Source organism: Oryza sativa, chromosome 6 (genome assembly GCF_034140825.1).
Source record: "Oryza sativa Japonica Group chromosome 6, ASM3414082v1".
Taxonomy (NCBI): domain Eukaryota; kingdom Viridiplantae; phylum Streptophyta; class Magnoliopsida; order Poales; family Poaceae; genus Oryza; species Oryza sativa.
In genome coordinates, this window is record NC_089040.1 from 11,961,318 (window position 1) to 11,985,403 (window position 24,086).

At 43.2% G+C, this 24,086-nt stretch overlaps 2 protein-coding genes and 1 long non-coding RNA gene across 3 annotated transcripts; 1 reads left to right on the forward strand and 2 right to left on the reverse strand.

Moving 5' to 3' along the window:
- Positions 1–3,526: 3,526 nt before the first annotated feature.
- On the reverse strand, positions 3,527–10,832 carry LOC4340858 (probable helicase MAGATAMA 3). Its single transcript, XM_015788254.3, has 21 exons — positions 10,508–10,832; positions 9,389–9,610; positions 9,154–9,295; positions 8,890–9,029; positions 8,388–8,585; positions 8,086–8,283; positions 7,959–7,994; positions 7,708–7,793; positions 7,472–7,522; positions 6,982–7,090; positions 6,784–6,889; positions 6,512–6,609; positions 6,333–6,437; positions 6,146–6,238; positions 5,954–6,007; positions 5,576–5,634; positions 5,400–5,484; positions 4,965–5,324; positions 4,740–4,862; positions 4,179–4,265; positions 3,527–4,096 (listed from the first exon to the last, which is right to left on the reverse strand). Exons 2-21 carry the CDS (start codon positions 9,527–9,529, stop codon positions 3,878–3,880), a joined length of 2,490 nt encoding a protein of 829 aa, XP_015643740.1. The 5' UTR covers positions 9,530–9,610; positions 10,508–10,832; the 3' UTR covers positions 3,527–3,877.
- Positions 10,833–13,478: 2,646 nt separating this feature from the next.
- On the forward strand, positions 13,479–14,357 carry LOC136356982 (uncharacterized). The gene has a single exon (XM_066311708.1). It carries the CDS (start codon positions 13,479–13,481, stop codon positions 14,355–14,357), a length of 879 nt encoding a protein of 292 aa, XP_066167805.1.
- Positions 14,358–20,879: 6,522 nt separating this feature from the next.
- LOC136356853 (uncharacterized) lies at positions 20,880–22,155 on the reverse strand. Its single transcript, XR_010741878.1, has 2 exons — positions 21,577–22,155; positions 20,880–21,117 (listed from the first exon to the last, which is right to left on the reverse strand). It is a non-coding gene; the product is annotated as an uncharacterized lncRNA (long non-coding RNA).
- Between the last annotated feature and the right edge of the window lie 1,931 nt (positions 22,156–24,086).

Here is a 24,086-nt window from a genome sequence, read left to right on the forward strand (position 1 = left end):
ACCAGTATGTGATGTGTCATTCCACAACCATGTAAGCTTAAATTCAACTTGTACAATTAGAAACAAATATAGCAAATTTGACTGTGAATTACGTGTTTTATTCAAAGTCGAATTTGTTGTATGAGTTGAATTTAAACATGCATGTTTGTAGAGTGGCATATCACATATTGATCTAGCTTGCTTTTTTTCAATTTTTTTAGTGATTTTTTGAGTGATATTAAAACAAGAAGACATCCTGTCAAGGTATAAATAGTTTCCTAAAAGGTGTATATTTTGTAAGACTACAATCTAGGGATAGAGAGAGAGAGAGAAGAGAAGAGAAAATCTAAGAAAAAAAGTTCAATCCACATCCAGAAATGAACCAGTGGTTATGGTTTTGCACTCACTAAAAACCAGACTAGCTACACCGTAATACACTTTGAACAGCTACATAATACAGAGTAGCAGCAGCGCTAATATACACAGTTTGGGGACAACTGCACAAATAAACCCAACAATTTAGCTATTTAGACGACCCTCTCATCCTTCTGCATTCTTCTCTAATTTTTGGATCGAAACACAAATTTATGCTTGTGTGTTATGAGCCACTACTATTTGGAGCCCCCACTATCCTCTGCACATAAAGATCAGAGCTTAGTGGAGGCACGACGAAGCTCATCCCGAGCTTACACAGCCATCCAAAGCTGTATCCTTAAAATGCGCAAGCTGCTAAATGATTGTCAGTCTCTAGCCTGAAAATGCCGGTGCCTTCCAACCCACGTTTTAGTTCATCCCAAGGAAGAATGGTAAATAGAGAGCAAATTAAATGGTAGAGGCTATTTAACCTCCATGGTCATCCAAGTTAAGAGGAATAATTGGCACGGGTGCTCTCTGTTTATATATTTATTATATACAGTGCATGCTAGAGATTCTAGTTATATTTGTCTTTCTAAAAGAATTGATGGAGACAATGATATACACATGCACATAGAGGTACTTGGAATCTGAAACTCATATAGGTATTGACAATTAGAAGCCTCAAATCAGCACTATGATTTTTGGGATTATTTTTCCTTGTACTGAACAACCTGCGTACATAGCTAGATGCATACATATGATCTGAAAAAATAAAGATCTTAAGAAATCTTCGTAGACGAAGATTTCATGATGTAACATCCCGTCTCTCCCAGGCCGGGCCCGCTTACATATGGTAGCTTTCATAGGTCATAGACTGCCCTCACAGATCAACTTTGTCCTTACTAGTGAGTGTGAACTCAGGAAGAACTTGAAGAACTTACATATCTTTTCTGCACACTTGAAGAACTTACATATCTTTTCTGCACACTTTATCCGTCCTTACTAGAGCCCTCACAGACCAACTTTGTCCTTACTAGTGAGTGTGAACTCAGGAAGAACTTGAAGAACTTACATATCTTTTCTGCACACTTTGTCTGTCCTTACTAGTGTGAACTCAGGAAGAACTTACATATCTTCTTCCCGATCGGTCACCCGTCCCTAAATTGCTCCAAGCCAAGCACGATTAACCTCAGAGTTCCTTAGTGATCGGCTTCCGAAAAAAAAGTTGCAACTTGTTGATATGAGTATTTTATTAATCCTATTAAGTACTAGGCTGGGATGTTACATATGATTAACATCTTTTTTACGGCATGACAAAGATGATAGATTTGCTGCACGTTAACTCTCTCGTGGTTCTTACTACCCATGCCTCCATAGCTACTTATGGTCTGCCATACACACCCTCTGCAATACCACTGGCGATGTATGAGCCACTCACGTGGGACCAGACCCGCTTGTCAGTGACTTCTAGTTCTAGCCGCAGTGCAAAGGATCTATGCGCATTTTATCACAACTGTTGCATGGCCTAAAGTCCCAGTGCCTCCCAGTCCTATAGTTCGAGCTACTAAAAAAGAATATATATATATATATATATATATATATATATATATATATATATATATATATAGGACACTCATATGGGGCACCATGGTGCCCGGGCACCATGGTATGAAATACACAAATTCGTCCAAATTTTTCAAAATTTTCAAATTGTGAGTATATACCTAGTTATAAGTATTCGATTCATACCTATACCTAGCAACAAAACAACTCAAATTTAACTTTATTTCACAATCCATTATTACATACCTAACTAATTATATGTTTGGATGCTATATACCTAGAATCAAAATCTAACAAAAGCAAGTTTGAATTCAGTTCAAACTTGCTTTGAACTAGTTAGTAAAGTAGTTAACGTTAATACCTAAATATTTGAAAAAGTTTCATACTCATTTGAATTGGGTATATAGTAAATTTCAATCATGGTGCCCGGGCACCATGGAGCACCAAACAAATTTACTATATATATATATATATATATATATATATATATATATATATATATATATATAAAGGGCTTCATTTCGTTAGAAAATCACATATTCATTTCCTTCGTATGAACAGAGAAAAATATGATGACTCAAAGAACCCTACCACGAACTTTGTACAGCGTGCATTACTTAGAACGACTAGGAAAGTAAGATAAGATAAGCAAGAATAAAAAAATATTTGTCGGAATAGCGGAATAGAAAATTAAGAAATGCAAAAATGCAGAAAAAGAAGTGCCTCTATTTAGAGATTTATCTACTTAGATGAAAAAAATCATACTCTATCTATATTATTAACGAATATGTATCCCAACCCATCTCGAGGTATTTGTATCAATACCTATTCGGAAGATCCCTTTTTTCTGTGCCAGGAACTAAATTTGAACTGGTGACACGAGGATTTTCAGTGTATGTATGTATGTATGTATGTATGTATGTATGTATGTATATATATATATATATATATATATATATATATATATATATATATATATATATAACTAGGTATATACTCACAATTTAAAAATTTTGAAAAATTTGAGTAATTTTGTGCATTTGAAACCATGGTGCCCGGGCACCATAGTGCCCCATATGAGTATCCTATATAGTAAATTTGTATATATATATATATATATATATATATATATATATATATATATATATATATATATATATATATATATATATATATATATATATATATAGAGAGAGAGAGAGAGAGACTTCTTGGCTTAGAATGCGCCCATCCAGCTCACTTTACCTTGAGCATGAAAAAGGAGAAAAACAAAAACCAAAGAATTGCACTAGAAACCCCTCCTGTCGTGCATACACGCCTCTCTCGACTTGGTTTCTCGGTGTCTCTGTGTACATGTCACTGCATATATTGCTCTTTTACTCTGCCTTTTAAAGGCCAATGCCATCTGTTGTGCAGCTCATCTACACGCAGGCAGCAGCTGCAAACTCATGATGGCAGCCCATGTGTGTTCTGCCGCTCAGGCAGTGCATGTATGCTGCGGTTAATGCACTTGGCTTTCATATAGAAAAGCAAACAATGGTTTTCTTCGACAACTGCAAGTACCCCATGTAAAAGAAAGATGAGATAAATCACTGGTTACACACTTACCTACGAACACCAAAGAAAATGCCATCAGACTGCCACAGCCTAGAGCAACCTTCTTTTTTTGGAACAATATGCACAACTGCCGTGCAAAATTATAGCCGCAGACAAATTAAAGCCAGTTGAGCAGTTTTCAGCTCTTTTGGTGCAAGGGGCTTTGTATACATACATAACTTAAAACATAAGATGTAGCTATGCCTGCAACTATGAACTCAGGCATTCAGCCACCTCTCGCACCCGAAATAGCAAAGAATCACGGCACTGAATTTGTAATTCGAAGGCTCAACTAAAGGCCCTGGCTGTGGCTGGGGTCCAGCATCCAAGTCCACCTAAACAAATGTTGCTCTTCTACATACCTCTATGTGGTAGTGAATGGTTAGTCATCGCCGCCACCATCATCAGCCTCCACGGGATCATCATCATACCCTTCATCCTCTTGGTCGCCAGCATCGTCGACATCCATGAGTTCTTGCCCTACAACTGCTTCGTTTATTGCTTCCAATGCTTGCACAGTCCTCAGCTCCGGAGGAGCTCTCTCCACTTTCATGGTTTTCAGCTTATCATCCACAAAGAATGCGGTGAATGGCTTCGGAACCTACAAGGTGCTCATAGTTAGATTCATTCAAGTGTTTACTTCCTATGCTTTGAACAAAAGGAAAAGGTGGCAGCAATCAAACCTGGAAATAGCGACCCCGCTCTTTTGCACTCTCAACAAGGTTGTTCCAGTGTTTATCTTCCTTCAATGTTGAAGCAGAACCTACAACCTGTGGTATGACAAGTATTATTTGGATTGATAACTAAACCAACAAAGTTAACTACATAAGCAAATAGTGATATAGCCAGAAACAACTGATTGACCAGATATCCAGTCTATGATTTACTTTTACTAGCCCCTGTGCAATGGATGGAATCCAAGAAAGTTACATATTGCACAGCTCACCAATCTCAGAAAGGGACTTTACATTATGAACGTAAGATAAAACCTCACATGACAGAACAAAAATTGCAGCAGCCACCTTGAACTAGCATGCTGAGCAGTACTGTATGAGAGAGATGCTCCTTGCTTTGTACACACTTCACTAGGATGCAAAACTCTCCATTATTGAGTAAAAACATGCCTCTGTACTCATATGAGTGCATATCCGCTGTGTATTATGCAAAAGACGGTACTGCTTGACTGCAGATCATGCAGAAATTGGTATGACATGTAAGGATTGGAGTTTGCATAGATTACTTACTAGTACAGCAGACCTAGCTCTTGTGATGGCGACATTCATTCGTCGAAAATCAGAAACGAACCCAATCTTTTGTTCCTTATTGCACCGAACACATGAGAAAATGACTACTTCCTTTTCACGCCCCTATATGTGAGCATCAAGAACAAACATTACAAAAGTTATAATCACTGTGATTTGCTACAAATCTACATATACAGCAGGTCTGCATTTGCATGCAAAACAAACCTGGAATCCATCAACTGTATTTACGTCTATCACTTCCTTAGACTGATCACCGAAGGTCGACCGAAAATGGTCCTTCAAGAGCTTCACCTGATGCCTGTATGGTGATATGACAGCTACCTGGGAACTAGATTTGAGTTCTGGATAGCGCATAGCCATTTGATGATATAAGAGGGTTATGAATTCCACTTCATCCTCATTCACCCATGAACCACTTCCAGATGGTTGGGACTCAGTCCCATCCACATCAAAGAAGCAGAATGGGCCGAAACAGCTGTAGGAATGCCATGGACGTTTCTTGCTGAGTCCCTCCCCGTCTTCTAGGACACCTTCGTAGAATTCTTTTGAGGGGAATATACTAATCTGTTTTTTAGTGGATTAATAAAATAAGAAAACGACTCCAGTCTCCATCTTTTAAATGAATTTAGGCAATATTACCTCTGGGTGCATGCGATACTGAATTTTGAGCATTTGCACAGGAAAACCTGCAGCCTGAAATCTCTTGAATAAACTAGTACCGTACCTAATGGATACATTAGTATTATTTAGAATGTTGTAAAACCTTACATCCAGAGTATGTATAGAACAGAGAGAGAGAGAGAGAGAGATCTTACCCTAACTTCTGAGCAGTAGATGAAATTACAGTTGCAGGCAACTGAACTGGGTCACCAACCTGACAAAATATTAACAGAAATAGTTAGATATGAGATCACAATCAGCTCAGATGAAAGCTTCATGTATCAGGGTATCTAGAGAAACAGTGTGTGCAGACGCACTGAGAAATGAAAACACATGGTCAGAGAATCAAATCTAAGCTAGTGAAAGATCTCTGTGTACTCCAGCAAAATAAATTTAAAAGTGCCATGCCCATGTATGATTTCTTTGCTGAGCAAATTAACAAGGTATTATAATGACAAAATGGTAAGGCATAAAGATAAGGCTCATAGTTGAAGAGAAGGGCAACATAAATCGTAGATAGGTGGATGTCATACAAGAAAAACTTGTTTGCACCCATGGATCAAGGGTATAAGAGTTGCTGGTTCTACCTGAAAAAAGAAGGGGATATGCCAAACTTCAGAATTTCAACATAACAGAAAGTCAGAAACTCATAAAATACCATTATCTAAATCTGAGAGTGGCTAAATGCTCCATCGTGTAACAATCTGTATAAAGCAAACACTCACAGCTTGTGCAGCTTCATCAATTATAACAACATCAAAAGCACGAGCCATCCTGCTGAAAATGGATGATCCACTAAAACTTAGCGTAGAAAACACCTACAAATTTTGCTTGACAGTCAGAATCAAATATTAAATGATTCCTGGAATACTGAAATAAGCAAAAGAATGTGAAATAAGAAAATGAATGTACGATGGCTGCTTCATCAAGAATGGAAGATCTAATTCGATCATATTCACCAGCCCCTCGTCTCCCACCATCTGATGAGCGATCCACACCAGAAAGTTTTTGTTGTATCTGCAAAGATATCAACTTATCAACTCACTGTAATTGAGTTGGACAGAAAATACTTAGCAACTAAAATCACGTACAAGGTAATCCATGGAAACTGCTTTAACAGAGTGATGCGCCTTCAGTCCAATTCGCACAATCTTAGGATTATAGGTGTTGTTATTTTCATCGCGTATTCCTGAAAGGAAGAAGAATAATAATTTAGATGATTGATTTTCCGATCAATAAATTAGTGACCAGATGAGCCTAAGAAATGTTGTTTAGTTTGTAGCACATGGATGCAATTGAAAGAGTATTTTTATTGTCAGAACATTTTTCTGAATTGGATCAGTCAGCACAGAAACCCCTTTACCTGTTTGCAGAACTCGCAGCACAATCTCATCAAGTGCTGAGTTGGATGGAGCACAGACCAAGACATGGGCCCGATACTTGCGATTGGAACTTACGACCTCAGGTTTCTATCAAGACAGGTGTTTACCATGTAACAAAAATACAAAATTCATACAGGCATCATGGCAAATATAGCAAAGTACAGAGCACAGAAGCTTACTAGCTCATTCCCAGTAGGATAAAAACCATCATCGCCGTCAACAGGCATAATTAAATCTCGAGGATTTACACCAATCAGCCACGGGGAGGCCTTCATCCAGTGTGCATGCCTATCACATGAGCTCTGCAGTAAGATAGTGCAACAGATATTTGCAGCAGTATTATGTAGCAAATAAAGGAACTGCATAATTCCACAGAGTAAGAAAAGAAAAAAATACACTGAAAAGAATTTCTTTATCAGTTCCCATACTACATATAAAATCCACATGCTGAGTGATCACTAAATATGATAGTACAAATGTAAAAATAGCTACAATCTTCTCCCTCTAACAAACACTAAGAGAAGTACCATAAAGTAAGGTGAATTTGTTATTTCCAAACACCATAGAGAACTTGTTTAAAGGAGGAAAAAAGCAAGCAGAAGAAATGGACAAAACAAGAAAATTAGCTGAGGATGAAGCAATTGAAAAGAGTCCAATTCATTAACATACTTGCCCTCAATATCAAGCTCTGGACCGTGTTTTTTAACATCAAAACCACCTCTGCATGACAAGAACGTAAATCATGTCAGATACATGTAGCTTTTGGAAACTGTATTGAACACTTATATTTATGTTTTAGCTTCTAATATCTCTTTTTTTATATATCAAGGTTTCTCCTCTCCATAACAGAAAGATACTAGTCTACATTTCACTCAGTAATAAATATACACAGGTGAAGATATTACTTGGTTTGCATTCTTGCAGGAGCAGAATGGAGAACAGCACTGAGGAGTCCAAGGATAGTTTGTGTTTTTCCTGTTCCTGGGGGCCCCTACAAATATACATTGGAGTTCTATATGAATGGCAGGTGACAACAAGTAGAGCACATGTAGCTGCATATACTCTAGTTCTCAAGGCACTAGCATTTCTCTAAAATAGGTTAATGATAAATAATACTGAAAAATAAACAAATATAACTGGAAATAAGCAAACAAACCTGGATAAGAACAAAGGATCTGCGAGAAAGACCTGCCTGCAAGAGATAATGCATTGATCAATCAGACATCTGATTTTTCTTAGAACTAAATTGAGCAACAAAAAAGGATATTAAGAATAATGCTCACGTTGACTGCATCTAGTTGTGAATCATTAAGGTTTGTTTTAAGATAATCCATAAGTGGCTCAGGGACATTCCAAGCACGGTTTTGATCATTCCCACCACTGTTCTTCTCACTAGCTGAAAGAATCAGATCCTTAAAAGGAAGTGATGCTACAGAGTGCATGCCCGAGAATTCTCGCATTATGGTAGACAAGCTGCAAATCTGACAATTTTAACCATAAAAGAAAATAGCATATTCATATGTGTTGTCAATGAATTATGCAAGCATGAAAACTCAGGCATTCTTTATTAGCAGTTGAAACTCACCTTTAAAATCCAGAGGAAGCTCTCTGTAGTTGAAAAAATGGAAGCAATACGCTGCAGCCTAGAACAGCTCACAGGCTTTGCTACATTAAGATTTTTTATTTCACCTGCCACAAATGTCCTTAGAGAAATCGTTTCTCTGCCACCCCGCTGTTCCACTAAGGCAAAGGCATATGCACTGGGGGTCACTCCCTCTTCAAACTACAAAAGTGCAGATATATATCAATGTGATGAATTTTCAATCATAACTTCTTTCTTGAAGAGATATCGCATAGAATCGATGGAGCATTTTGCTAGCCTGGCATATTATCTAAAACCATGGAAAGCACTTTTTCTGGTGAAATTATGTCTCAAGTTCCCCATAGCCCTTCCAAATGTAGGAGCGCAGATAAGTAACTAACATTGTCTTGAGTTCTTGACACGCTATATGTTCCACTAAATTCTGTAGCCATCTATACCTTTTGAAACATTTCCTATCACACCACTAAGGTGCTAAAGCACTTACTTTCTCTTTGGACAGCAGCAGGAGATCGTTCTCCGACACCATCTCCCGGAAATCATCAAGCACGGCCATGGACACCTTGTGGAACCCCTCCGACTCGGTGCACGACGCCACAATCCCCTTCTGCCAGTCCTGCCCAGCCTCTGCCCACACAGAAACGCAAGGGAGAGAAAAACAACACACACACACACACACACACACTGTTAAATAAACCGACAGCAAATTGGGGGGGCAACACGAAATCGGGCGCGCCACCCACCCACCCACCTTCCTCCTCGTCGCTGCGCCCCTGGACGATCTGCGCCTTCACCTCCTCGAACAGCAGTGGCTCGAACACAGCGAGGTACTCGGCCACCGAGGCGTACGTGTTCTTCACGCGCCCCAGCCCCTTCGCCTGCTGCTGCCCGCCCTGTCCTCCCAAGCCGCCATATAGAAAAAAAATTCAAAGGTGGTGCCGGTGATTGCAAAGCGAGCGCTCGGGGCGGGGCGGGGAGGGGCGTACCTTGGAGTCCGCGACGAGGCGGACGTAGTCCCAGCTGAGGACGATCTTGTGGAAGCGGTCCATGGTGGAGGCGGCGACGCCCGACGAGGAGGAAGAGGCGCCGCCTCCGCCTCCGCCGCCGCCGGATTTGTCCACCGCCATTGGGGCGGCGGCGCGGCGGCGAGAGAAGGGGGTTCTGGGGTTTAGTGAGCCGCCGGCGCTGCAGCGGCAAACAGCCTCGCTCTGGAAAGAAGGAAAAGGAACGAGATGAGAGCAAACAGAGAGAAAGTGCGATCAGTGGCGGGCCCAGGATTTAGAGGTTAGGTATTCGAAATAGGTAGGGGTAAAACAAAATTCTTTTTACTTCCAGAAGTCCAATAATTAATTGGTATAATATTACACATTACTAATTGTATAATATTATAGCATATAGAACACAAAATTGGCCATAACTTTATAAATTGATAGAATTGATCATAAGTCCAAATTCTTTAACATATATAAGTACTAATTGTTCGACATATGAAAGTGGCAACATATATAACATGTAAAGGATAGAAAATGGTAAAATGATAAAAAAAACTTACAATTTAGAGGAGAACTTTTCAATGCTTGATATTTTAAAAATGAGTGATGATGTCCTCATCCTTTAACTTGTACAAAAAATTCTCTTCCAATAAATGCAGATTGTTGCTCATCTTGCTTCTTGTTTTTATATAGTTCATCGAAGAAAACACCCTCTCTAAATTCTCTAAGTTCCTAACAACAGCTCATATATAGCCTCATACTATCATCATATATATAAATTTAACACACTGAAAATTAAATATTATGGTTCTAAGTTATCTAAATTCCTAATATTTACAGCTTTATACTATCAATCTATCAATAAATATACACTTAACAGTTAACACTCTGAAAAATAAAGAAGACAGGAACTGAGGAAGTTGAATCCTTCGGTGCTAGTGAACTATTGAACTACTATAGAACAAATCAATGAAACAAGCCGTCGCCACCAGAAAACATAACTACTATTGAACTACCTAGAACAAATCAATGCAATGAATCAATGAATCAAGCCCCTCACGCAATCCATGCCAGGCCGGCGAGCCGTGGTCGTTCGGCCGCCGCATCGCGTACCTGTGTGGTGGCCTGGCGGACTGGCGGCCTGCACGCCTGGCCGAGCCCCAACGCCGCACGGCCGCAGCCGTCGACGCGCCGCCTGCACGCCTCGGCGCCTCCTGCCGCCGACGCAGCCGCGCACGCCGCAGCCGGAAGCCTCCGCCGCAGCCGCCGACGAGCACGCTGCAGACTAGACTGCAGTCGCCGCCGCCCGACGCGCCGCCTAGGCTCCTACCCGCCTTGGCGCCGCCTTCCGCCGACGCAGCCGGAAGTCGCCGCCGCCGCACTGCCGCACGTCCTCGCCGCCACACCGCGCACGTCCTCGGTCCTCTGGTTAGGATTTGGCCGATTTGGGAATTAGGGCTTTGGTTTGCTGTGCCTAGGCGAGGAGGGGAAATGAACTAGTTGTGGCCCAAACTGATTGTGGGCTGAGATGAAAGGGGAGGGAAGTGGGAAATTTAGGCCCAATAGAGAAGAAACGATGAAACAGGGCCCAAAATGAGTAGTTTTAGCCTTTTTCTTTAATTTCTTAATACATATACGAGGTATAGAGTACATATACTTATTTTTTATCCAAAAATCTTGGGTATACGTCTGAATACCCTTGAATCAATAGTGGGCCCGCCCCTGAGTGCGATGCTAATGGTTATGGCCATGTAATGGGCCTGAGCCCATTTCTGAAGTACCCCCAACGAACATGGGGCAACTCCGATGCAAATCCACAAACGAAAGTTTGATGAAATGGGGCTTCAATTACTTGTGCTGTGGTTAGCGCATTAATCATTGTATACAAAATACAAAAATTCGCTGCTGGACACCGTATCTATTAAAATATTTATTTCTAATTTAATAGAAGAGAGAAATCATAAAAAATTTACTGCTGGACACCACACTTATTAGAATATTTATTTACAATTGAATAGAAGAGATAAATCACGTATAAGTCTCCATCTCCTCTCTCTCTTTCTCTCAGCTTTCTCTCTCGCTCTCGGTAGGATAAATTAGCCTAAAGTATATAAGTCACATTTAAGGTTTCTTTAATAATAAAATATGTCACAGTAAAATAAATGATATCCTATATACCTATACAAATCATCCTCACTGTTAGAATTCTCCGCTTCCTGGTGCTTCCATGTCACCCTTTTTGTCCTCACCGTTGGATCCGCATCAGCCGTTCCTCCCGCATCGCTCCTCTCCTCTCATCTCCCGCATCTTGCTACGGCGCCAGCCCCACGCGCATCGCTCCCCACCTCTCCTCTCTCGCATCTCGCTGCTTCGCCGGCCCCACGCGCATCGACTCCCCTCTCCCGCATCGCTCTCCTCCTCGATCGTGGCGGGCAGCCAGGAAGCGCGACCACCGCGCAAACGTCGTGCCTCTTCCATTCACCGCGCCGCTTGCTTTGCTGATTTTATGGTGACTCTCCTCCTCCCAGCGCTGTTGTGCGTAGTAGTTGAGGGATCACGACCTCCTGTGGTTCGCTCCCCATTCACCCAGATCCCTTCGTTTACACTTCGATCTCCTTCCTCTCACATCTGTATATCATTGGCAATAAGCATAAAAGCCATCGAATCCGTTTCCTCCGACTATCAAATCGTCGCCCATCTTCTCAAACTTCCCCTCCACTTTCATCTCCCTCACATGTATGTATGTCGGGGCACCAAGTTGAGTCCAGCTGCACATCGCCTACTCCTCTTCGGGCTAAAGAACGCACTTTTTTTTATCAAGGGTGGCCCTTGCTGTGCCCAGCGCCATGGAGGTAAGCACCACCACCGCCTTTCTAATCCATGAAGGTAAGCACCATCATCGTCAATTTTGCAGCCCAAATACAGAACAGAAGGAGGTCGCTGGCACTGGGCAAAATTGCTCAACTTGCCGATTATTCAGAGCCGATTATTCAGAGCTGAAGGAGCACGCCAATAGCAGGATGATGCCTTCTGATTCATCACTATATCTATGTGACCAGGTCTGACCGTCTGAGGCATTGTCCAACTTTCATATGTAATTTTTGCATACTACAAATGGATTCAGAATTGAAGACACTATTCCTAACACAAAGGTAACCATATCTTCCAGCGTTTAAACACTTATTTACATGGATGCTTCTGTTAAGAAAAAAATACCATAGGTACAAATTCAATTGCTGGTTGATTCCAAAAATATATCATGGAAAAAACATTCTCTTCCATAAAATTTTCAGGCTGCAAAACTGCATTGCTAATCTTCTCTTTGTAACTCATGACACATGAACAACCTACCAACAACGGTTCTTCTCCTCCTAGATTGTAACCCATGTGTTTATCCTCCAGATGTGTTCCCTTTCATATTATTGACCCTTTATATGACCATCATGTTATCCCTTCTCCTAACACAAAAGTTGCACTACCGCATCTGGAGGATCCTAACATAAAACATCATGACACTAACAACCAAATTTAGTATCCTCATACTATTAATTGCCAATTTTGTTTGATTTACGAAAAAAAATCCTCATAGACATAGCACTCTTGAAACAACATAGAAGTTTTTTAATCATATTCAAGTTATTACAATTTATCTGATTTAGCTATTACAATGTTCCGCAGCAACGCAGCGGGGTATCATCAGTTTATATAAACACCCTTCCCCTTCCCACTATCTGCCAGGTACGACCGCACGAGCATACCAACGACTAGCACCGCTTCCTCTTCCTCCTTGTTGCATCTCGCCCAGTGCCTATTAGGAATACTTTGCCATATATGTACAGATTGTATTGTATTGTTTCTTTCCTTGTATTCTCCTCTAATTGAGGATCCTGTACATGTGCTTCCTATATTAATACATGGCCACCCCTCCCATTGGGTGTGTGGTGTTCTCCCCATTCCATTCTATATGGTATCAGATTCCAAGTTTTCTTCTCCTCTTCCGCTGCTCCAGCGCTGCTTCCTCTCTGGTCGCTGTGTCCACCGAGCGTCGCCGCCTCCCTGGCTGCCACGCCCTTCTTCCCTCACCATGTCCACTTCCTCAGCTACTTCCGCTGCCACCGACTCCGCTACGGTGTCGTCTTCCACCTCTACCGTCGCCCCGGTTTTCGTCAACCCGTATGCGACCATCACCGTCAAGTCCCATGTTCCAATCTCCCTCGAGCTTCGTAACCCCAACTACAACAAGTGGAAGGCCTTCTTCCGCTCGATGTGTGGGAAATTCGGTCTCCTCGATCTTCTTGACGCTGCTCCTCTCACCAACCCCGACGCCACCTGGGAACAGGCCGATTGCTACCTCCGCAACTGGCTCTTCGGCTCCGTTGCCGACGACGTCCTCGACCTCGCCATGGAGCCTGATCAATCGGCCCGGGACTTGTGGATCGCCATCGACAACCTCTTTCAAGCCAACAAGGAGCCTCGCACGATCTATCTGCATCACGAGTTCCACTCCATGACCCAAGGCGATCTCTCCGTCGCCGACTATTGTCAGCGCATGAAGACGGCGGCTGATGCCCTCCGCGACGTTAGCCACCCCGTCACCGAGTCCCAGCTCGTCCTCAACCTCCTCCGCGGCGTCAACTCGCGCTTCACCAGCACGGCCGACAACATCGCGAGCGCCCCTGTCTTGTCGTCCTTCGCCTCTGCGAGGAACACGCTGGTTCTCAAGGAGCTTCGCAACGCCAACTCGGTACAAGTCCAGTCCGAGACTGCCCTCGTCGCAGCCAACAGCGCCCACTCCAACTGCACCGGGGGCACTTGCCACTCCTCTGGCAGCGGTGGGCAGCAGCAGAACCGCGCCGGCGGCGGCAACGGCGGCAAGAACAAGGGCAAGAACGGCGGCCGCAACAACAACCGCAACTCCGGCGGCAACGGCGGCGGTGGATTCGGCGGCCGCCCTGGTGGATAGAACAACGGCAGCAACAGCTTCGGCACCAGCACTTTCTCCGTCCCTGCTCCACGCCAAGCTGTACCATGGGTGTTCTTGCCCTAGGCAGGACAGCAGCAACCCTGGCGTTCTCCCAGCGCCGGGATACTTGGGCCGTATCCTCAGGCTCACACTGCCTTCGCCGGGCCATACTCCTCGCCACCGCCTGCAGGGTCTGTCCAGCTGGCTTGGGACCAAGCCGGCCTTGTCGCCGCTCTCAATGGAATGACGCTTCACAACCCCAACTCATGGGTTCTCAACACGGGTGCCACTTCGCACATGTCCTCCACCGACGGTATACTCGTTACTCGCCTCCCCAACTCACAAACTTATATTACCGTTGGTAATGGTCACTCCATTCCGGTTGTTTGCCGTGGCACTTCCTTTCTCCCTATTGGCACCACTAGATTCGACCTTCGTCATGTTCTTGTTGCTCCCTCTTTGGTTCGCAATTTACTCTCTATTCGCCAATTTACCCGTGACAATAAATGTTCCATTGAGTTTGATGAGTTTGGTTTTTCTATTAAGGACCCTCAGACCCGACGCGTGATTCTTCGTTGCAATAGCCATGGCGAGCTCTACACCCTCCCGGCCGCTGCACCTTCCATCGCCGCCCACTGCAACCTTGCCACCTCCTCCACATTATGGCATCGCCGCCTCGGTCATCCGGGTCCAACCGCCGTCACCACTCTCCAACATTTATCTGCCATACCTCGCTCCAAGACAAATAATTCCCTTTGCCATGCTTGTCAGTTAGGGAAACACACTCGTCTTCCTTTTAATAAGTCCACCTCCAGTACCTCTTCTCCTTTTGAACTTGTGCACTGTGATGTATGGACTTCTCCTGTTATGAGCATTTCGGGCTTCAAATTTTATTTAGTGCTGGTTGATGATTTTACTCATTTTTGCTGGACGTTTCCTCTTTGCCAGAAATCCGATGTTCATCGCCATATTGTTGAGTTCGTTGAGTATGCCCACACATAGTTCGGCCACCGCCTCAAGTGTCTCCAAGCCGACAACGGTACCGAGTTTGTTAATCACAACACCACCTCCTTTCTCGCTGGTAGAGGTTCCCTGTTACAGCTCTCCTGTCCATATACTTCCCCGCAGAACGGCAAGGCCGAACGCATGATTCGCACCCTCAACAACTCCGTCCGTACCCTCCTCCTACAAGCCTCCATGCCACCCTCCTATTGGGCCGAAGGTCTAGCCACCGCCACATACCTCCTGAACCGTCGACCCTCGTCCTCGGTAAACAACTCAATCCCATTCCAGCTTCTTCATCGCAAGATTCCCGATTATTCCATGTTACGAGTGTTTGGGTGTTTATGCTATCCCATATTCACATGCTAATATGGGAGCCAGGAACAAATAATGGGGTTCATATAATTCATTCACACACAGAATTCCTGGTGCAAATAAAATAACTTTCAATGTCCCCATTGACACTAGAACTCCAAAGAAGATGACTAGGTAGCTGCAAAAAACACCATCCGAATTCCTCCACAGAAAAAAAAAATATAGTCACACAATATTACATGTTAATGACTTAAATAGCTAGAATTATTTTATGCCATGATGTAAATCAATACTTGACAGTCTCATAAACACATCAAACCAAAATTGGCACAGATGCTGCTCAGAACCAGGTAGTAGTTTTTGCAGTGCAACCAAATGAGACTCGGGCCAAGGTGGAAGTCTTAGGCAGAGGACAAAATCAAATAATCGAGTCTACCTGCTAGATTTAAGGGCTATGAAATGGGGTAAATATTTCACTCTGTACTTTCTGCTGGCTAGTGGGACAGCCTTAGTATAATGAGCGGGGTATGCACACTCAGGTATACACGGAGGCCCAACGTTTCAGATTATTTTCCTGGAACAGACTCTAATCTGGTTTTGATAAGCAAAATGGTTAAATTAGCGCAAGAGGGGCCTGTGTGGGATAGTACAAAGTAGGGCGAAGACGGAGGATAAAGAGAAAGAAAGTGAAGAAGCGAGGGGGGGAGGGGGATAGAACAAGGATTTTTGGGTGGGTCAGATGTAAACAATACTCTCACCATTTCACATATTTTGGGTGGGTGTACTTGGCTGGTGACTCGGGGGTGAACTTACTCCCGTCCCATCCCCCTCACCTCTGGTACTTATATATGCAAAGCAGAGGCAATGCAAGAGGAACTTATCCTGCACTTGCCTTACCACTTCACCAGTGCTACGAGAATCAAGTTTAATGTTCCAACCATATTTTCCTCTCTTTTTTTGCAGCATGGTACTAATTTTTCACATTCAAATTAGAGCGCAAAAATTACCAAATGCAATTGAATCAACCTAGGGGTTGTCTATTCATTGGTCAACTGAACTCACTTTTTGATAGCCACGATTGTTCAAAGACGTGCAGCCTTCACAAACTTAGCCCTTACTCTTTCTCTCATTCTTTTGCCACCTCATCCTCCCAATCTTCAGCCCCTCCGTGCCACCACTCCCTCCCTACCAGGCCACCCTCGATCACCACTATCTCATTGCCCTCTCCTCAACTCCATTGAGAGCCTCCCTCATCCCATTTATTCCCCTGTCTCCTCCAGCTTGAACCTCCGGAACCACCCACCCACCCCTCTTAGCCTATCTGAGAATCTTCCCTCACTGCCATCACCGGAACTCGCCCTCATCCTCTTCCAAGGCCGAGGTGTCGCCTCAACACCCCACCACGGCCACCACCGCTCCAGTCATCGCTATAAGCCCAAAGACCCCCTCCCCCAATCCCCCCACCATGAACCCTAATCTGGTGCCGCCGCCGCCGCCATCCCCCTACCGCAGGATGCCGCTAAAGAGGACAACTAGAGCACAAATCTCACACATCCCCCACATGGATTCGACGGTGCGCAAACTCGACTAAATCTTTTCTTTATTACAGTTCTCAGTCATCTAACAGATAGCAAAACTGCCAACACAATGCCATTGAGATACATACATACAAAGCACAAAAAGGGCAGACCTAACGTGGGGCAGTTTGAACCACCCCCTCCCCCCAAATATTTTTTCCCCAAACAAACTGATTAATAGTAATGACTAAGGTTAATACGAAGAGCAAAACTCTTCCAGATCGAGACCGGATGCGAAGGAAGGAAGGGATGCGCGCACGGGTGGCTCACTGGCGAGGAGGAGGATGCGGCGGGAGAAGAAGAAGCAGCAGCAGCAGCAGCAGCAGCAGCAGCAGGGCGGACGACGCCAGCACCCCGGTGCTACGAGGGACGGGGATCGGCGGCAGCGGAGGGGGAGCTCCGCGAGGATGCCGCGGAAGCAGCAGCAGCAGCAGGGGTGGGGGCGCGGCGCCGCCGGCAGCGGGACGGAGAGATCGGCGCAGGCGGCGCGGGGAGCACGCGAGGAGGAGGAGAGAAAAGGGAGATGGACAAGGAAGGCCGGGAAGTTGGGCGAAATGGCGATACACGGGCTTTTCTATAGCCCAACCAACCCAAATAGCGAACGGAATGTATAATAAGGATTCTGGTCTCTCGTCAAATAAAGGGATTAGAGCGTTCGGCCGATGGTGCTGGATATGTATTGGCGCGACCTTAAGTCAACGAACATTACTGTCTAGAAGTTCTGCTTAGCTCTAATACAGATCCTAAAGTTAATAAGATACGGGGAGTTATGCTTAGCTCCAATACAGATCCTAAGGTCGATTAGATGCGGACATGCCAATCAGTTATGATGATCAACAAAGAGCCGACGTCGATGTCAGCCGATGTTGATAGGGTTTTGAACAATCGGCTATATATCCAATGTATATTCTGATACTTGAGTAAACAATGATATAAAGACAATCGAGTGGTGATAATGTGATAAGACAAGAATATAAATCAGTAGAAACCAATCGGCTAATAATGATATGATGGAATAAGTGTTGATCCGAAGGTTAAAACATACATCGGCTAGAGGTCCGATGTCATTAAATCCAAAAGATTAAATAATTAATAAAACATTTGTTGTCATCGGCTAAATCCAACTTATATGTAATCCTTGTGAGCCGATGCAAAGCCTAGATAGCTCATTGACTAAAACCCCGATGAAACTCTTATTGGCAATCAAAAAACAGGCTAGACATTATGGTTGTAAACATGACTTAGTAGGCCAAAACCAATTGATGCAGCAAAGTATGAAAAGAAACATAATATCTAAACAATTAAGCCTTTGACTCTTTTTAAGGGTGATAGATACCTTTGCTAATCTAGATCGATGAAACAATAACTAATACCAACAAAACCCTAGAAAAGATCTGGCCAATACAGGTAAATTGAAACATCAACTTAAATTACCTAAAGTATATGATAAATAGGTGTTAATATCGACAAGCCAAGAGTATTGAGACCATAACCCCGCCGATACAAACAACCATAACAAGCCTTACCCCTCATCGAAGATCGAAGCCGATGTAGCCCAACTCGAAGCGAGAACTCGTTGAGAAAGACAAATAAAAAGAGTAGCGATGCGCCGAAGTTGTATTGATCGAAAGATGTCCTGCAATGGCCCTAGGTGTACATATTTATACCCGTAGGCCGTTAAGAGTCCTAATCGGACACTAAACACGCTTTCCTAAAGAAAAAAAAGGAAAATTACAAGTCCTGATCGAATACTAGATAAACACTTCCTAAAGATAAAAGGAAAATTATTGAATCTTGCCTAACTAATAGATAGAATTAAACTGTCATGCCGTGGTCTTCACGATTCCTCCTTGAATGGTTTCTTCTGGATAAGTTTTCTATCAGCAGATTGCGTTCTTTTCTCAACCAAATCCACTAAAATATCTTACCAAATTCTAGCATTAGTACCGTAACTTGCGAGGTAGGTGCAATTTAATCACCCATCTTGTAGAATGCTCAAACAAGTCACTCATCTTGTTTTAGGGGTGCAAATGATATAAAACATGTGTCGTGTGGGGATGTCCACAATGAAGTTATATGCTATCTTAATTTTTTTTTTTGCAAACACGGTCACATGGTCCATAATAAGCTAACATGCAATACTAACGGTAGTAAAATCCAATTAAAAATAGATTTTGTTACTGATTGCCAAGTATAATATGGTCGTGTTCATTGAAAGCCAGAGTAGTAGCATATACATGAAAAATATGATTGTTAATTTGTAGTTTTAGTGCTTGCCCTGTCCAGTACATGGCTTAAAAAAATGTAGGTCAATACGATTTCCAATTTGAAAAACAAACAATCCATATTGTTATGTATTTGATAAGATTTGCACCATTGTCACGCCCGGAAATTCACTAGTAATTTCCAAACTGATTTGTGCATAAAATCCTCGTCCAGGAATCAGCCGAGGTACACAAACTGACAATTTAATATACAAATCCATCATAATAACTAAACCGATAAATACTTACTTAAGAGGCACTTAGTCCTCACCAAGAAGAAAACTGCAGCGGAAAAATAAAATCTAGCGAAGCTCCGGCTCCACTCCCACAGGCAGCTCAACTGGGGTATAAGCCAAACGTCTTCTCCTTCTGGATCCTTTTTCTTCAACTGAGGTTGATTGATTATTGCAAGAATGAGCATATGACATACTCAACAAGCCACACAGCAAGTATGCAAGTGCACAAGGATACCAAAGGATGGCATAATATAGGCTCATTTGCGAAAGCAGCATTTAGCAAAGAGTTAAGAGTAGTAAAACAGTAGAGTAATTAATCAGAAATTTTAATCAACACTGAACAACACACCCATGCTGCACAGGCCCAACCATCCTGAACAACCATACCCGGCTGAACAGATCTAACTCCAAACCAGGAGCTAAGCAAATTATTACCAGGTATAACATCCATAATTATTGTGAGAGATGTGAGACTAATCACGAAAAACATTGCTCAACTCGCCCATAACCGCGGGCACGGCTATTCGAATAGTTTTACTCTGGCCAGAGGTGTACCACTGTACCCACAAGACACGATTCCACACATGTTGCCATGCCCCGAAATACCACCACGGCATTGCAAAGGGGAAATCGTGACAATACCCTTTGCACAACACAACTCAAAACAGTGCACCGTTCCTGGATCATAATCACCCCCTTATAAACAAGGCATGGACTCCCCAGCGACCCCCATGGACTTCTCGCCACTTCTCAGTCTGGCGCACTATAATGAATCACGCTATACAAAAGATAAAGCCGTTGCCCATGCTGGCTTGTGGTTGGCACGATAAATGTTTCACAACAGTAGCTCGCGAACCGGTCCTTAATTGCCATGAGCACGACCTTCAAAACCATGTGCTCACAACCCACCATTAATCATATTTTAAATACCAATTAATTATCATAACACGATTAACCATCGTGAGCTACCATTAAATATAACCATAAATAATAATGTAGTATATATGATTCATCCCATTAGTGAGCTAATGTTTCTAAGCATTGCTAAGCAATTATATATATATAACATTTAGCTGAACCAAACCAATACATAAGGTTCAAGCTAATCAATTTATTACCCAAGGTATCAAGGAATAGGATATTCAATGCAAATTGGCCATAACAAAGGAATTGGTTCACACCACCCGGTGACATTCGAAAATAAATGCACAGTTGAAACAAATAGAGAATTTAAATATAGGATCAACATGCTCAAAGGATTGTGTTTAGGATCTGTGTGACTTGCCTTGCAATAATCGGTCTTCAATTAATCTTCTTGATCACTTCCGACGCACTCACGAACCTTCGCAACGACGGAAACGACAAGCTAACACGCAAAACGAAGAAAAAGACTAATAAAAACCAAATAAACAGTACATAAAAAGTAAACAAACATGTAAATCATAATTTTAGATGAATTATGAGACTTGAACGGCCTCATTCTGACTTCAAATGAATTTATTATGAATTTTACAAGATTAAATCTAATTAAAGCCCATTTAAAAAGAATTAAATAAATTTAATTCAATTTATGGACAATTTTAATATGTAGATCTTTATTTTAGAAAAAATTTAGCAACTTGAACCACTCGAAACGGATCTACGGTTATTTAGATATGATTTTCAGAAGATTTAATCTACGGGAAAAAGAAAAACCGATGACGTCAGCATGACGTCATCCATGGCCGGCCCGGGTTGGCGACCTCGCCGGAGATTGGATGGTCGGCTGCGACTTTGGAGGACATGTACACGTAGAGGACGACGAGACGAACCCAACGGTACTCACCACGACGACAAACGACGAACAATGACGGCCGGCGACGAGGAGGACGGCGGCGGCGGCTCGGTCGGCGGTGGCGGCGGAGCTCCGGTGACCGGCGACGACGGGGAGAGGGCGGCCGAGGTTCCTCACCTCCGTGCGCACCTAACGGCAGCGAGGGGAAGCGACGGCGACGGCGGAATCGACGGCGCGACCTCGCCGAAGGTTGGCCGGCGGCGGCGGCGGGTTGGGTGGTGTGGCGGCGGCGCTACAAGGCACGAGAGACCACGGGAGAGGGGGCAAGCGAAAGAGGAGGACTAGGGGGTGCTTTATATAGGCTTGGATTGAAGAGATCGGACTCCAAACGAGAGGAATCGAAGCCGGAAAACAAAATCTCGGTTTTGGAGATAAACTCGAAAACGAGTTTGATTTGGATAAAATACCCAACGATTTGCTCCGATTCTTGGGGGAAAAGATAGAGGAGGATGAGAGGATCAAAACCCCTCAAAAATCCGGAAGAAACGGGGTCAGATTGGGTGGGATTTGGAGGCGGAAAGGCGATGCGGCGCGCAGCTCGGGCTCTGTCCAGACTGCAGGCTGAAGGTTAGGGACGACACTGTAGCAGGGAGGAAAAATAGACTTTTCCGGCTTCCTTTTTCCTTGCTTGGGCTGACTGAGAGAGAGGGAGATCAAACAGACTTTGGAGAGAGAGAGGAGGGCGGCTCGGCTGGGCCGATTGGGCCGGCTTGGCCGCGCGCGGGAAGAGAAGAGTTGGGCCGAAATCGGCCCAACGACTTAGGGGAAGATTTAAAAACTTTTTCCAATTAAAATAATCACTTAAATGATCTTTCAATTGTTAAAAATACTTCCAATGCTCAAATAATTCCAAGAAAAATCCTGAAAATACTTGGACACTAAAAGTACTTAACAAAATTATAATTAGACCATTTAATGATTAATTTAATATTTAAATAATTGCTGAACTTCTCTTTGTATGATTAAAAAAATTAATAATTGAGCTCCGAAAAATCCGAGAAAATTCCAGAGAGTATAATTAACCATGGAGAATTTAATAAAAATTAAATCCATCCATGCTTTATATTTGGGAAATTTTATTTCCCACATTTAACTTCACTTGTAAATTAATGAACATTTAATATAAATTCTATTAATAATTTATTAAATAATTTATAAATCCTGAAACAAAAATCAGGATGTGACAACCATCGAACGAAGATGGGTGAATTATTTGAGCAATTTACAAGATGACTGACTAAACTGCACCCACCTCATAAGTTGTGATACCAACGCTGCATTTTACTCAGGGGATTATCAAACCCGATTACAGTATTTTAGGGTGCCTCTAATACCCATCTATACATATAGATACGCTGCTAGTATAAGATAAGAGGATAGAAGAAAAGATTTTTTTACACGCTTAGTTTCCTAATGTGTTCGATGTGGGTAACACCGTAACAACCTTAATACTATAGGATCGCACAAGACCAAACAAACCTACCAGAGGGGGGAGTGAATGGTAAGAAAAACCAAAAACCCAAAATCTTTTGTGGAATTAAAGATTACCCTTGAACGAAGTCGATGACGAAGTCCAGTCGCCGCCGGTCGAACCGCCTTCCTGCCACCGGTCAGACCGCCGAAGCCTCGCCGGTCAGACCGCCCGGATACTTGCGGTCAGACCGCCGCTATCCCACCAGTCAGACCGCGCACACACCTACGGTTAGACCGTTGGGACCCAGAAACAATGGTAGATGATAAACTCGAAGATGTAGATTGAAACTTTTTGACTTTATTGCATCAACTAGTATTTACAAAGTGCACCAATAGCACTCCTCACCAAAATCTCAAACTAAACTCGAAACCCTAACTCTCTATCAACTCTAGTCTCTCTAAAACCGATACCAGGAGGCCTCACCCTCTCTCTCTATTTATACATGAGGTAGACTGTGCAAAGCCCACGAATCTATTACAACTTAGAACTCCTAACCCACGTAGCAAACCCTCTCTTGCAAGTATACAACTCATCTCTTTCCTTATCTCAATCAAACTTCCCGAATTCGGACTCCTTTCCAAATTCGACTCCTCTTTCCATACGTACACAACCCCTCTTGTATACCATATGGATTTCTTCATCACCACGTGCATTGTCCTCTAACCTTTAGTATCCCGCATGATCTCTTGATCCCTGGACATCAACTTCTCCCAAGTTGACTCCGATCTATTACCGGCAACACTCTGCCGAGGCCTCAAGCAACACCTACACATGCAACAACCAAGAAACCATATTCCGAGCCCAAGTTCGTTCCAACTTGACTCACATTAGTATAACAACAGTATCCATACGCATAGAAACCATCTAGAAGCCAAATCCCCGAAGGAAATATCCAAATCCAACAAAACAATCCGAAACCGACATCGATCAGGATCCTGCGGGTCAGATCGTTGGGCCGACCGGTCTGATCGCCGCAACACCTGCAGTCTGACTGGCGGCACACGACCGGTCTGACCGCCAGGGTCAA